The sequence below is a fragment of the Colletes latitarsis genome, chromosome 14 (assembly GCF_051014445.1).
Source record: "Colletes latitarsis isolate SP2378_abdomen chromosome 14, iyColLati1, whole genome shotgun sequence".
NCBI lineage: Eukaryota > Metazoa > Arthropoda > Insecta > Hymenoptera > Colletidae > Colletes > Colletes latitarsis.
In genome coordinates, this window is record NC_135147.1 from 16890906 (window position 1) to 16907171 (window position 16266).

The 16266-nt window shown below is 35.8% G+C and overlaps 1 protein-coding gene across 1 annotated transcript in view; it reads left to right on the forward strand.

Moving 5' to 3' along the window:
• The window catches only part of LOC143350298 (neural cell adhesion molecule 1), a 320246-nt gene that overhangs the window by 195717 nt on the left and 108263 nt on the right, over positions 1-16266 (forward strand). Inside the window, exon 3 of the mRNA XM_076782311.1 lies at positions 14329-14540. Coding sequence (XP_076638426.1) covers positions 14329-14540 — 212 coding nt within the window. The remainder of the gene's footprint in view (positions 1-14328; positions 14541-16266) is intronic.

Genomic DNA, 16266 nt, shown 5'->3' on the forward strand with positions numbered 1-16266 from the left:
ATCTCCGTAACTAGCCACCGCATCGACTTGAAACTAAAATCGCTATATCTCTGGAACTAATGAAGCTATCGACTCGTACAAACGCTCATTTTAAAGGGCTTTTCATCCTCTACCTAATGACCATATCATCTACTATACTTTATGCTGTCTTCCATGTTTATTTTGACATTTACTTTGACTTTATATGTTTAACGAAGTTTAAGAAATTCCTATTGATCATACGACTGATGTGGGATGAAACTTTATTATAAATTGTTTATTTAATTGAAAATGAATTTAAATACAGAATGTTTGCGTAATTACTAGCCAGCACTTTTTCTTAAATAGTTGTTTTCTCTAGAACTAACTACGGTATCGACTTGGTACAAAATTCATTTTCAAGGGTGTTTTATCTTCTATTCGATGAAAATTACAAAATTTTTTAACATAAAAGAGAAGGATATCTTACGAGTAAACATCAAAATGCAATTTTCTATACATATCATGCTAAAATTAGAAGTACGTTGCCTCCTAAAAGAGAAAAAAAAAGATTGGTCATTTGACCGGTCATGGTAGGAATGGGTATACATGAAGTGCCGGTAGGTTTAGTGTTAAATTAGATTCGATCCCAGCATAAACTGTCAAAGTTTAAGAAAATTATTTCTTTTTTTACAATTAAATAAGTGTAATATATTATGCAATACGTAAACAGACATCGTCAAGGAGGCTAACGAGATTCTACATTAATTAATAAATAATCAAATAAATTTACATATAAAAATTATGTTCTGTAATTTAACCTCTCTTCAGTTAAGTCAAGTTTCGTAGCTTTTTGGTTAATTTGGAAGTACCAACTACCTTTATCTAACCAGATGAATGACACATACCGGGCAAGAAGTGATTCTACGACCAAAAGTATGTCGAAAAAGAAATATAACATTTTTTCATTCGAGGCTTCGTTTCCAAGATAATTGAATTCGAAAATTGGTCTGGCGTGTTTGCCCATCGCTCGCTATTTCTACTTGCGTCGAAGTCCAAGTCGTACTCTACAGCACGCATACGCGACGATTTTTAACCCCTTCACTTATTGAATTATTCCCTTGAATTATTCCAAATAATTTTTCAAACGTATACTATTTAATTTTGTTTAAAATTTTTCATACATGGAATGGTCACAAAGAAAATATATTTGTTTTACGAATATTTCGTGAATATAAAAATATGTTGATTTTAATTTATAAGACTCGATGACGAGTGAGTGGTCTCATAATTGTGAAACTTGACATCAAGAACTAGTGACAAGTCAGACACGTTATTGTATGGCAAGGGGTTAAAAGTCGATTTTCTTGAAAACAAAGTCCCTCATGGAGAAATGTTATTCTCTCTTTTTGATGTACTTTTTCATGAAGAATCACCTGATTGTACCACCTATCCAAATACATTTTGCACACCCGGGAAGAAACTTGACTACAATAATACAAGATGCACGGTAGAATTCTGCAACGGGCGGGCTTAGGAAATGATGGTGAACCAGTAATATCTACAAGGCCGGACCGTGACGTCATTTGATGTATTGGCACATCCGACTCTGGCCTACCCAGGCCCACACGCTTACCGAAGCGATCCGGAACGTCATCACTTTACCCGAATCGCTCGGCCATCCGAGTCGGGTCGAACCCTTTCTACCAAGTCCGTGTTACCCGACGACTCACGTGGCTATATCCATGTCACATGACTCGCAAGGAGAGGGCAAGGCCTTCGATCGTATATCGAATTATCGTAATGTTTGAACTCAATGTCTTTTAGACAATTTCGTGTTAAGGGAGTCTTCTACTGTAATCTGTCAAAAAAATCGATGTTTTTGCATTTTTTTAAAGGATGTCTTTAGTCTTAGGTCTTAGAAATATGTGTGCAAAAGCATATCAATTAACTCCTAAAATTAACGAAGGTTTGAACGGTTTGATCCTTCTGTTTAGATGCGTTTTTCTCAAAACTATATTTTCTCAATTGGCTTCCATGACATGTCGAAATCTACTTGACCAATTTCGTTCAAATTTGGCGTGTACCTTCAGTATATGTGTCACTATAGCTCATATTAGAATGAAATCAAAATCTTTATTCTTTCTATTCTTTGTAGCCTGCTAAAGTTAAAAACAAGGAAAAAATCGATATTTCAACTTCAAGATGCTGCCATTTTTTTAATTATCAACTTTTTTCTTTACTTCTAGCTACAAGCTATAGAGCAATGTATCCTAATTAAGAAACTTTTTCATTTTTTTGACTTAAACAAACAGAACGGGTATAGTCATGGAAGCCATTAAAACACTTTTTCGGAACGCGACTGCGTACGCGGCTTTGTACTGCCATTAATTTTGACTATTTCTCGTTGTAAAAAGTGAATATTGTGTAGAATAAAAGAAGTGAACAATTTGCGCAGTTTCTTTATAAAAAAATACCAAAAAGGACGTAACAAAACGCATATTACAGTAGAAGACCCCCTTAAATAATTTTCATGTCAAATCGAAAACTTTTTGCAGTAAGATTCAAGATTTTATTTAAATTTGGATTCATTGTAGTCTTTAACGATATTTGATAGTAGCCGGAAGGATTTCTCCCAATTTCGAAAATTATTAAATCGCTGTTTGAACAATAATGCTAGAGAATGAAGTTTTTAGAACATAGCAAACCATTTCATTTCCGGGCTAACATTAATTCCTAGTACGCTCATAATTTTTTAAAGTGGCCATTGTTGAAAATATATCCATCGTTGAAAATGCAAGCAGCCAGGAATGCAGCAATCTCAATGGTTTTGCTCCACAATGCAGATGTTTTGGAACCAAAACACATACGCAAGCGTTAAAACCTTCATTGTTGTTTTGTGTTTCCTCTAATACATTTTCATCGTGAAATGTTAAACTGTTCGTTCACTAAACGAATAATTGCTTTCATAACATCATCATTTAGCGGTAGCAAATGACTAAAAGACTCAAATTCTTCTCCTTCAGAACAGTTGTAATGTAGTGGATTGTTATCAATAGATGACATATGATAAAACGTTACTCATACTGCTTTGTTCATGTCCTCTACTGAATTCGAGTTTCTTCTAATAATTATTAACACTAGAACTACTGACAATTACAGTGTATTTATCTCTACTAAAGAAATTAAACCAATATACGCGAAGAAATGTATAATGCAATGGAAAAAAGTGTATTACAGAAAATTGCGGTAAATTTTCAAACATTCAGTCGAGTAAACTTTTTCCAAGTTTTATTAGAAATTATGACTGGGTCATTTTGACTGCTTTGGTAGTTCTAGTGTTAAACTATAATATAACTGGTCAATTTACCAATTCACCCGATCACTGAATTAACCTGATCCTTTTCCTCTGGATTTCTTTATGAGCGTTTTTTATAGCCCGCAGACGATTGTCCATTCTTTTTTGGACGTGGTCTACACATTCTTTTTTGCTCACTGTTACATCTGCGTAAGGATTTATCTTCAAAATTGCTTTCCAACGGTTTACGATAGGTACTTATAGTTTGCATGTGGTCTGTATGTAAGTCTATCAGTAAGGCAACCCTAGCAATGCTAAACATGTGGTCGATCGAGTACTTGTGAGAAAGGTACAAATTGAGCGTAGTCCTCTACCGCCGAACACGAGAAGTGTCGCCACAAATCCATGCAACTTAACTTCGTTGATCCTCCGAATTTTGAAATTTCCTATTAATTACATATTCTTCAAATATTAAAAAAGTAAAAGACGTCCAAAAAAAATAGACTCTTTTGAAGTTCTAGACCGAAACCCTTAACTGGATTTTCATGCGGTCTTTTTATAAAAACAGATGACAACAGTGCCCCTCTGCTCTCCAGCAGAGACTTCTTTTCTCCAGCGTGCATATCGGAGAATAAAACGTTAGAAAAATGCACGACACTAACAAAAGGAACAAACATAGGCTCCCACTAAAGCGGATAATAAATAAATTCTTCCTCAAATCCTTGGAATCCGATATAAGTCCCCCCCCCATCCCCCGAATTCATCAGAAACCTTTAAAAACCAGCTCGATTACAAAGACATCGTACTGCGTTCAGCCGCGATCTGAAATTCCCCCGAAACCCGATAATCCAGGAATATAAATTACTTGGAAGAAATAAAAAGGGGAGCGGCGTACGGGGCGTGGATGCGGAGGATGGTCCAGAAATTCCACGCGTTATTTTCCGCGGTGAACTTCATTTGCTTCCCGACTCGCCGTTTCGCTTCCGCGGCCCGTGAAATTTTGCATATAGAATGGTGCTCTTACCCCGCCTTACCCCGTATCCGCCGATTCGAGAAGAAGCGCGACGCGGTTCACGGGGTGGTTGGCGTGGTACAAGGGAGGTCGTCGGCGTTAGTGCTCGTCTGGTCATATTTAAGAAATGTAATAAAGTGTAAGATATGTGGCTGGGGTGGCGATGCATCGTCCCCGGGATCGTGCCGCTGCTTTCACCCCCCTCCACAGTGGGCAAGGGACAGGGGTGAATCGGGTGGCCGAGGCATAAGTCGTCTCTTGTTGCAAAGTCAGTTTAATCCTTGCCGCGAGAGGGGAAAGTTTAAATTTAAAGGCGGACAGCGCCCCGTGCGCCAGCTTAACGAGCGCCTCCCCCTTGTTTCGCTCAACCCGCTTCCGGATCTAGCAGTAAAATATTTATTAGAAGACATAGTGGTTCGCTTATCATATACGCGGCAGACAGTCAAGGAAATAAACAGCGAGACCGCGCGTGCCTCTCCGCGAATATCATTTATCGCTTTTCCTCACCGCGATCCCCTCGATTTGTTGCGGGCTGTTTTTTACAGTCGAAAAGAGGTAAGATTATAAAAATAAAAATGGATATCTGGACACTCGTTTTAGAATTGAACGGAAAATTCTTGTCTTCTATTATTGAGCATTTATAAATTATCTGGTAATCTTGTACGTTGATGGACTTTCTAAATATTTTAAAGAAATTTTTTTTTAGTATGGAATTAGAAATTTTCTTGAAAATGTGAAACACGACTTATTTTCACGTTTGACGTCAGTGATTATCGATTTGTAATGAAGAATTAAAGTTCAGAAATTGTTTTCAATAAAACAGAAGTTGAATAAATATTTTATAAACTTTATAAAAATTATTTTGTTTGTATTATATATATTTACATCTAAGAAATGGATAATGCAAGTATTCAAATAAAACACTAACATAAGAAAATGTCATATAATATTTATAATAAATGCTGAATAATTGAAGCATGAATGCTGGGTTTAAAAATGATGTATTTGTACGAAAAGTTTCATGATTAAAGAGTACGGATTTTTAACCATCCTTCGCTTGATAATTATTTACTATAACGTACCAGATCATACTGCACATTTTAAAACCTTGCTTTAATAAATGATACAAGAAAAAATAGCATAACGTGGTGCTCTATGGCAGCGGTGCACAAAGTCAAAGCCGCGGGTATTTCAGTCCATTTATAAATTTCATCCGGCCTGCAAAATACAGTTAAAAGCGAATTTAAAAATCTGTACGAGAAATATGTGAATGTAATTCATGAATTGAATTCAAAAATGTAAAACTTTCAATTCTTTCTCGACTCAGTTTTTCAACAGTGTATTCAAATTTAAATGCAAATTAAGTGGGATTTAAGATTCTTTAATGGAAACTATTTGTCAATTTTTTAACGTTGTTCATGGAATGAGAATTTTTTCGATTATAAATAATAATTGTCTCGACTTCACCACGATGATAAAAACATGTAGTTTCGTTTAGAGAAATATTGAAGACCTTGAAAGTCTCAGAATTAATAGAATAGTGAATTTTATTACAAAAAATGAAACCATTTTTTTAAATTATAATATTTGCTCTTACTTATAACTTATGCCATTGAAATTATTTCGGTGATACGTTTATTAATGTTAGAATTCTGCAGCAACCATATTCGCAATAACAACATTATATTTATATTTCCATATGAAAATCTTTTTATGGTCTCTTTTACATAATTCAGTACTAATCGTGGATTTTTTCCTCGAATATAGAAACTTTTATCGTCCGTATATTCTAAAATATTGTACATTTTCATGCTGCTTTACGATGTCTATAAAAATTTATCCATTCCATCGTACCGTGGAAGCAACACGCAAGTTTTAGGTTCTCGGAATTAATGGGGCACAATACAGTGGGAAAACAGACAGTATTCGTTACTATCACCGTAGCACCGTTATGGTTGATAAACGGAGGCACCATTTTTCTTTTTTTTTAACTCAACGAAACGAAGTTACGTTACCCTATCTGCAAACTACTTATATTTTGATAAAAGTTTTGTAAAACTTAATACAGTGATGATTCTTAAAATGAACATCACTCTGGAATTGGCACGTTCATCTTTCGTACAGTGTAGACAAAATCTAACATCAGCAGATTTAAATATCTTCCACGCTTTGCTGACTGCAAGGGGAATCCCCCAAATTCGGAGGGTTAGAAATGTTCAATTTACGAATCACGTGTTTATTTTGAGAATCGTTACTGTATCGTCTCCTGATCACATGGTAGATTGTTGTACACTGAATATAGAACAAGCCTCTACTGGTAATCCGAAAGATTTATTAAAATTAAAATACATAAGTGCATTATGAAAATAAGGTAGTCTATTGCTACGAAAATCTCATCCTCTTTCCGAATGTCCTATTTCAGATTCTGAGTAAGTTATGTATTGACCCTCTATTATTCAAGCTATAGCAATGATTCTTAAAATGAGCCCCATACATAATTCGTAAGTTGAACATTTCTTTCTCTCACAACTGAAAGATAATTTTAAAAACGACACGTGTATAAATATGCGTCGGTGTTGAAATTCGCCTCATGTTCATTTTAAGAATCATTATTAAACACTAATGATGGGATGTATATTAAGAGCTAATTACAACACGAGCAAAAGATAACGCAACGTAGTATGTAATTTTCCTCTATTTATACGAAAAAATTTCAATAAATTATAATATTCTATTTAAAAAGTTCTTCATAAGCTAAGTTGACTGAGATGTTAACGTTTCTGAAGCCACTCTATCCTCCCGCGTTTCGTCTCTGCAGCTTTACTTCCACTTAATCTGATTTGTAATCTCATTACGACGATTTATTCGGCGACCTGAACGTTTCACTCTAACCGGTCCTTGCTCATTCAATTCTGTTGATTACGGACTCGTCTCCTTCAGTTTCTTGCACGACCCTGCATTTTCGTTTCCTGCTACTTCGTTCTCATCCACGTCCTCCACGGTTTCTCTGCCTTCGACCTTTTATGAAATTTTCTGTAATATTTGCCTGATCTCTAAATAGCATCCTCCATTGCTCTTAAGGGACATCGTTTCGCAGAATTGAATCTGTCCAATTCCACTCGCCCTCTTCTATTTAAATCGCGTGCATTAGACGGAGTATCATCGGGGTGTCGTCTCATAAAAGGGTTGATAGCACTTTATCCGACGCGGGCGGAGACAAAGAAATAAAAGTCAGATTGCGATCGAACAAGGAACGCCGAAGAAATCCTGAGAAATCAGGTAGGTCGGTTTCAATTGTTCTACCAAAAGTTCACGAGATCCAAGGCTTTTAAATGCTAGAAGACAAACGCTTTTTGAAATAAATGTTTCATAGAAACTAAAATTATCCCACAAAATAGGCAGTATAGTTAAGAATTTTAGCGCTAAATTTCATAGAAATCAGATTTGCAGTGTTTGAATAATTTAAGACACCAACACATAAAACAAAATTAAGTTCGACACAATGATACTTGTATATAGTCATTCTGGATGTCAAATTTTTGTTGTTAATACGATTTTTTCACGAAATCTTTTTTTATATTTTTACCAAGCATTTTGCCCATCATTTCATGTTAAAATAATGTCGATATTTCTTCTATTGCAAAGAAATGTTTTTTGCTTTGTTTAATTTAGTCTACGTTTTCATCAATATTCAAGTTAAATATATTAAATAGGCCAACCGAGTATTCTAAATATCGTACTAGGTTTATGTAACACAGACCAATAGTTCATATTTAATTTCTTTATTCGGTCGTAATATAAAAATTCATTGTTGTCATGCGTGTTTGACGTCACTTCCTCACGATTAACTGTTCATTGAAACTTAGAATATTAATTACAGGTTGAAATTATATTTCACACTTGGCTAAATAGAAATTCTTTGAATAACGCTTTGATCTAATTGTGGTGCTGCTTCGTTGCGGTTAGGAACTCGTGAGAATGTCGTAGGAGGGCAGAAAAGGAAAGGAGGTCGTGCCTTAGACGACTGGGATATTGGGAAGTCGTTCGAGGAGGGTATATATAGCAACCGAGGGGTCGGTCAAGCGCTTGTGAGAGCGTGACCCCTCTGGTGGCGAGCATGGGAGGCGACGCCACATAATAAATGTCACGAATCTATGGCTGTACGTTGTTTTTATTTTTCATCTAGTATTTCACTACCCATTTTTATGTCACGAGATTCGACACAGCGCACGATAACGATCGTGTTAAGCAGAAGTTAGTGTGTTTATAAAGTATGCATAGAACGAGTTTGAAAATTTTATGATACGGTAGATGTGTTTATAAAACATTAATTAATGATGTCATTGACATTTAGGATTGCTCATACTCTTCTAAACTCTAAATATTGTACTGTAAAATATTTATACTTTATTATTTTCTAGTTTGCAACAAAACACTTCTAGATAGATCATTATGACTTCTGAAGTAACACGATTTATAATACACACACGTCCATAAGTCACTGAACACTTGACGAACGTAGAACGAATACAAATTAACACTGTGAAAGCGATATAAATTATAAAATGAAACACTTATTTATTCATTTCATTAGAATATAAACGTAACTCGTATTGTATGTCATGGATTTTACCAAAATGTTAGCTAACGATTCAAGATTTTCGTTTCATAAGTGTACCAGCCTTGAAAACGATCCTTCAAATTAATACTAGAATACTAGCAACAATTGTTTTAGTATTGCTTTCATTAATACCATTTCAATTTTTCACGAGTCCTTTTTAGATTTTAAACGTGTTTATCTTCAAAATTTGCTTCCTCGAACAATTTCACTCATTGCACATTTATTTTAATTTCATGCAAGAGGTATAAAATTTATAGTAAAGTTAAAATGATAAAATGTAAGAAAGCAAGATAATAAAGTCGCTTCGGAAAATTGTACCCTTAATTTGCGTTTTTTAAGAAAAACGAGCAAAATGTCCGATTTCTTATAAACGGTAGTGTACTTTCATTAACATTATCTATAATTGAATACTTTTATTAACAGATTGCAGGCTAACTATATCCAACTGGTCTCCTCTCTTTATAATATCAACCTTGCTTCCGATCCCAAATGCCAATAATCATATTATCTGGCAATGCCCACAGTTTGATATTGGCAGAAGTGAAATGATTGCTAAACTAGTTCATTAAATTTTTTCCCCCCTTACGTGATTAACACTTTTCTTTTTCAATCAAGTATCACCTCGCTAATGATTATTTTCAAATTTTTAGAAAAGCATTGTGTATACATTTAATCTAAGCCATCTGCTGTTTTTCTGTAATGTATAATTTTTTATCGATAAGTGTGTACAGATAATCTAAATGTGTAGTTATTTTTACTGGTTGTAGTTGGTAGTGTTCGAACGGGGTATATGAGGGGGAATCCCGTAGTAGAGTGCTCGATAGTATCTAATGGCGTTGTGAGGGAACACGTGTAGAAATACCTATGTACGTTCATTGTTAAAATAGGAATAAATGTGTTGAAATAATAATGAGTTGTTTAGAATTGTTTAAAATGAACCAAACACAATCCCAACACTAAATGTAGATATACATTCTAATTGTATTAGGAATCTATATGCGTTGCTAATAATCCTGTAGAGAATTACACAGCACTCAATAAAAAAAAAAATCTATAATTGAATCCACGAAGCGCAAATCTTCGAACTATATCAAGATAACTAGTCCAGGCTACAAGTTACTAGAGATGACTTTTTACAACGTACCTATCGAAGTTGGCGTTGCAATCGCCGTTGCACCCTCGATTGAACACAAACACGTGAACTTTCAGCTTGAAAGATTTTCCATAAAAACGAAAGAGTACAGCGTATGGCTTTGATTTTCATGCATCTCTGCTCCGGGAGCGTACCGTCTACGATTCTTCTTTGGGAAATCTCCGGGAACGAGGCTCTGGTGATACGGAGGGCCGATCGATCGGAAGACTCAGGTGGCAAGCCGGAGCCCAGGTCCGGAAGACCGATACCCTGGAATCGCTTTGCAGGGTTATCGTTCGTTGAAAGCCGGTCGAACGAACGCGTTATATCCACGGATCGTTTTAGCCGACGGAAAGCTCGTGATTTTCTGATGCGAGGCGGATCGTATGAGTGAGTCTGTGTGTGCGGAGGCCGGTTACGCCTGTGTGGCGGAGCCCAAAGGGCTACCAAGCCTGGAGCTAGGCAGCCATACGGACGTCCGGACGGCAGCGGCACGTCACGGAAGCGCTTTCCTCGTCTACTGGAAGTGCGAAGTGGAAGAATTAAATCGTATTTCAACGTCAATGCCGCGGAAGCAGGCGGCAGAGTGGGATAGCTTTGGGAATACTCAGTCACGAGCGGAAATCCGAACTCCCGTGCAGTCGTGGAACGCAATTTAACTTTTAGTCGCTCGTGAGGAACCGTCGGCTTCCATACTCGGTCTTCTACGGTTCTCGGTTCTTTCATCCCCTCGCCGACCCGCCAGGTTTCACTCTCATCCTCTTTCTGTCTCCGCAAGACATCCGTCTCGTTCCCGTCGCGAAGCCTTCTCGTTCCCTCTTCGCTCCGGATGCTTAATATGCAATCACGCACGGAGGATAGCTCCCCAGGTGACTCCGGTATATGCTCTTGCCCTTCCCCATCCTGTCGGATTATACGTCTGCTACGCTTCTTCCCGCGCGGATCCATTGCAGGCGTCTGAAGAGCTTAGATCGCGCGCACCCGAACTCTGCATCACAATCAGACCTTAACTGATACGATACTCTATAGGGTGGTTCCTCAAACGATGGAAACTTTAAAAGTGCAGGGCTTTACAGTGACGGTCAGCTGCGTGGCATAGAAAGATGCACCTGCGAACTGAGCAGCGCGAAGGCAACAGGAGTAGATCGTTCGTTCCTCCTAACTGCCATCAGAAAACCCTACTCTTAGGCAAACTTAACCCTCAAGCACGCACGCTCGAATACTTATCATTATAGATCATTTTTCAAAATAATACTTACATTTTATATTTCGTTAATTAATTTTGTTTCTTTAATGAATCTCAGTAGATTGCATAGCTTTTTGTCGGTGAGGTTTTCTTTGAGTCGAGGTTTCAACTTGTATTTACGGCGAAGAATATTATAATTATATTCTGGGCAGTTGAGAATTAGATAGTCTATTGTAATTGCTATATTGCAATGTTCGTAGATTATAATTATAAATGTGTTGCTTTCATGCAATTGTTAATTAATATTTAATACAATTGAGTACATATTTTTTATTTGAAGTCGGTTGGTTTTGTATAATATTTAGTGCAGTCTGCTGTATATTATTCCTCGAGCACACACGCTCAAATACTTACGTAGAAATATAACTGGATCTGTGACAACCACCACACATTCAACCACTTATATCTCAGACTGTATAACATGGATTCAAGTATCTTTTCCTTTAAAACTAAACCTACTTCATGAATATGCATTCCTACCATGATCTTTCTTTTTCTCTTTTCGAGGCAACGTACCTCTAATTTTTGCATGATATGTGTAGAAAGTTGTGTTTTAATATTTATTCGTAAGATATCCTCCTCTTCTATGATACAAATTTTTTTAATTTTCATCAGGTAGGAAATAAAACGCCCTTGAAAACAAATTTTGTTCCAAGTCGGTACCGTAGTTAGTTCTAGAGAATACAACTATTTAAGAAAAAGTGCTGGCTAAATTTAAATTAATTTTCAATTAAATAAACAATTTATGATCCAGTTTTATCGTACACTAGTCGTACGATCAATACGAATTGTTGAAACTTCTTTGGGTATGTAGCGTCAAAGTAAATTGCAAAATAAACATAGAAGATGGCATAAATCATAATAGGCGATATATTCATTGGATAGAGGATGAAATGCCCTTTAAAATGAGCGTTCATTCAAGTCGATAGCTTAATTAGATCCGAAGATATAAGAGTTCACAGTGTTTGTTTACTTTTCATTGTTTACATTGCGAGGTCATTGACCTCGCGTAAAGTCACTCGGTCATGATTCACGTGTAAAATTACCCCTTCATTAAAATTACGATATTTCCAAAACGTAAAGTCATATCGACATAATCCAAAAACTATTTTAAAAAGAAAGGTTTGCCGCTTCCAACAGTGGCCCAGTTATAGCGAAAACATGTATAGTTTCGGAACTACACGCGTTTAAAGTTTTAGTATTTTTAATACGCGTTAATAGACTTTTGTAAGTCGGGGAGACAGAGATAGTGAAAATTAAAAAAATTACCCCTTTATTAAAACTACGATATCTTTAAAACGGAAAGGCGGATCGACATAAAACGAAAACCATTATAAAGGGTAGGCTTTGATGTTTCTACGAGAGTGTCAGTTATGGAGTAAACATAAGTAGCTTCAGAACTGCGTGTGTTTAAAGTTTTATTATTTTTAATACGCGTTAATAGGCTGTTCTAAGACAATGGAAACCCTAGTCTTACCTTCTTAGGAGTTACACTATATAGTAATAGGATTTCCTGCAGAAGATACATTTTTGTTCTATTCATGGTCAACACATTACCGACGGGAAACGAGTATTCTCGTTTGACGACAAGTGTGTGTTTTTCTAGTAATTTCTCCCACAACACAAGAAAAAAATTCTAATATATCCTAATATAACTCCTGAAAATTTCAATAAAATATATTAATTACAAAAACACTTATTGCATGTTTAATATTCAAAGTTTTAATAAAAATGCCCCGTTGTTAATGTATTAATATTCTAGAGCTTACGACTACACAAATGTCGTTCAATATGGTTCTATACTACTCTGTTTTGATACGTTTTGGATGGAGATACAATGAAAATTATAGTTGCGTTTAACTCAGCCAATAATCATAATGCATGTGTAAACCAAGTCATTCTCTCAAAATCATTTTTAACAAATTTATAAAATAGAGATATATATATAAAGTAACAACAAAACTATTCCTTACGTACAAAAACTGAATTTTCACCAAAAATGGGCATACAGCATGCAACAAACAGGCTCCATTTTGATAACTATTTCTAATTATCAACATGGGTAGAAATTTTTTGTAAATCATTTCAACAACCTTCGAGATTATTTCGACGATATAGATAATACTCGTAAGGACATTTCTGGCAAGAATTTGTTTCGAATTAGAACATTGAAATCACAGCTGACTCAAGTAATGAAATTCCTAGTTACTAAATTTGAAACGCTGGTAAGGAGAAATAGCATTAAAAATCGTTTTGAGGTTCTTATGAAGATTGCAGGGAGAATCGTCGAGTTGTTGAAGAGGTGTCAAGCGTACCGGGCTTAAGCAAGCATGTTCTCAAGTTTGCACGTGATACCAACTAAAGTCTACATAGCGAGATGTCCTGAAGGGGCGTTGTCTACTTCGTCTCTCAGATCTTCGAGATTACAAGTGCTGGTTTCATGAAAATTCGTGCCTCGCTTCCGTAGGATTTTGGTATTAACCCGTACTCGGCGGAAATGGCCTCGCGAAGAAATCGTAGATGGAGATTCACCGGTTCCCGCGCCATCGTAAAACAATCCGGGCTTCCTTACAAATTCCAGAAGTTTTCGAATAAAAATAAATCGCGGTACCAGCTGTTGGTCGACGAAGACTCGTATTCGCGAGACGGAGAGTGTATGCAGTTGACAGCGAATGATTTGCAACGTATGCGTGTAAAATTGGTGGGCATGCACGCCGACAATTAATTTAAAACAGCTTGACGGCTTCTATAAATAAACACAGTATTTCATCGTAACTTCGTATCGATTGCATAGCCATGATGGAATAAGTAATCCATTAGCTCGGTCTACGCGGAGTTACGGAAAAAGAAAGCGAGAGCTTGCTTTGATTTATTGATCGACCGTGTATGAAAACTCTAAACCAAGTTTTTTATATTAACAAATTTGTTTAGGTTCGACCAAAAAGTTTTGTGGCCATTCAACACTTCTGTTTCCTTGTTCGTACTATCGACCTTTACGCGATGTAAAAATAATATGGCTTCGTGCTTACTCGACGCTGCTACAAATAACGGATGATTTCAGCTTCGATGTCCGGGATCGTCGACAATTCAGCAAAGCTAACTTTTGGTCGTCGCCGACGGCATTGGGACCAAGAGCTTTTTTTATCACGAAGACGAATCCCGCTCATCTCAGCATCGATCAATTGGAGACTAAAGACGAAGGGATCTATCGGTGTCGAGTGGACTTCAAGAATTCGCCGACGAGAAAGCAGAAAATAAATCTGACTGTTATAGGTAAGTACCGAACCTGTTACTAAACTTAAACGAAGCTATGTTCGGTATTTCCAAGTAGCTGAGACTGAAAAACTGTTCTCGATAATCTTCCTCTGCGACTAATATTGCAATTAAAATCGCACGAGTAGTCTGAAAAAAATTAAACGTCTTTAATAGAAGCAAATATTCTGTTAGAGTAGTCGATGCCTTCGAGCAAACGATGTTTTCAACAAAAATGAGTGATACATATCTGTACAAATACAGTCGAAAATTATTTTCTCAGTGTAACCAGAGTTAACAAAATTGTTTTATTCGATTGCATCGTTCGTTAATTTTCTGTAATTTAGACAAAATTAGCACTAAACCTACCGACAGTTATGTATACCTACTCCTACCAAGGCCAGTCAAATGAATAGTCCTTTTTCTCTTTTACGAAAGTTGTGTTTTAAAGTTTATTCGTAAGATATCTTTCTCTTTTATGTCACATATTTTTTCTTAAAGCATGCATTTTAACAATCTGTACAAAAATATTCCCAAAAATATTTTGTATTTCCAAAGAATAATTAAGTAAACTGCGAAAATGAATTATAGCGTTAGATATAACATTTTCTAAAAAAAAATTAATAAAGATGGTTAAATTTTCCAACGTTTACATGCAACTATCCCCTTAAATTCATTTTCAATTAAATAATCAATTTATAACCCAGTGTGTAATCGATAAGAATTGTTGAAAATTCTTTGGATATGTAGCGTTAAAGTAAATTTCAAAATAAACATAGAAGATGGTATAAATATAATCGTTGATATATACGACGGATACAGGACAAAGAGTCATTTAAAATGCAATTTGTTTCAAGTCGATAGCTTAATTAGTTCCGGAGATATACCGATTTTTGTTTCAAGTCATTTCATTCGAGTTCATTGTTTACGTTGCGAGGTCATTGACCGTACGTGCTCGTAGTGAATAGCAAATTCTTAGAAATACTACGTCACTGAGTCACCATGTTGAAGTAGGTCAGCACGATGCACGTGCAAGGGAGAGATCCGACGCGTTAGACGGAGACAGAGATAATAGAATTTGAAAAATTACCCCTTCATTTAAATTACGATATCTCCAAAACGGAAAGTCGAATCTGCATAATCCGAAAATAGTTTCAAAGAGGAAGCTTTGCCGCTTCTAACGGTGGCTCAGTGATGGAGAAAACATGAATAGTTTCGGAACTGCACGCGTTTAAAGTTTAACTATTTTTAAAACGTGTTACTACGAATTTTTAATACGCTGTTCTAAGACAGTAGAAACTGAAGATTCCCCTTTTACAATTTCATATTTGCTATATACTTCTTATTTACATCGGAAGCTAACCAGAATTTAATACCAAATTTTGTCCGGCTGTTTAGAAAAAAATATAAATCGATGACCCAACTATGACCAAATAACATATTTTTCTCAGGAAATAAACAATAAAAATAGAATTGAATATTGAATAATTCATTGTACGTATAGTATGAGAAAAAGTCGTGAAATTAAATGGCGTTAAAATAGCATTGCATGTTCGAAATTCTAAACGATATTCTAAAAACAATTATTTGACCGGTCGTGGTAGGTTTAGTGTTAGGAATTTTCTGCACAATTTTGCAGATTACGAAATATTCTATATTTAATACCGTAATACATACACTAAACATTTGTTTCGTATGTTACGTTAGAAAGCATTAGATATTTTACTAAATGAAAAATCATTTTATC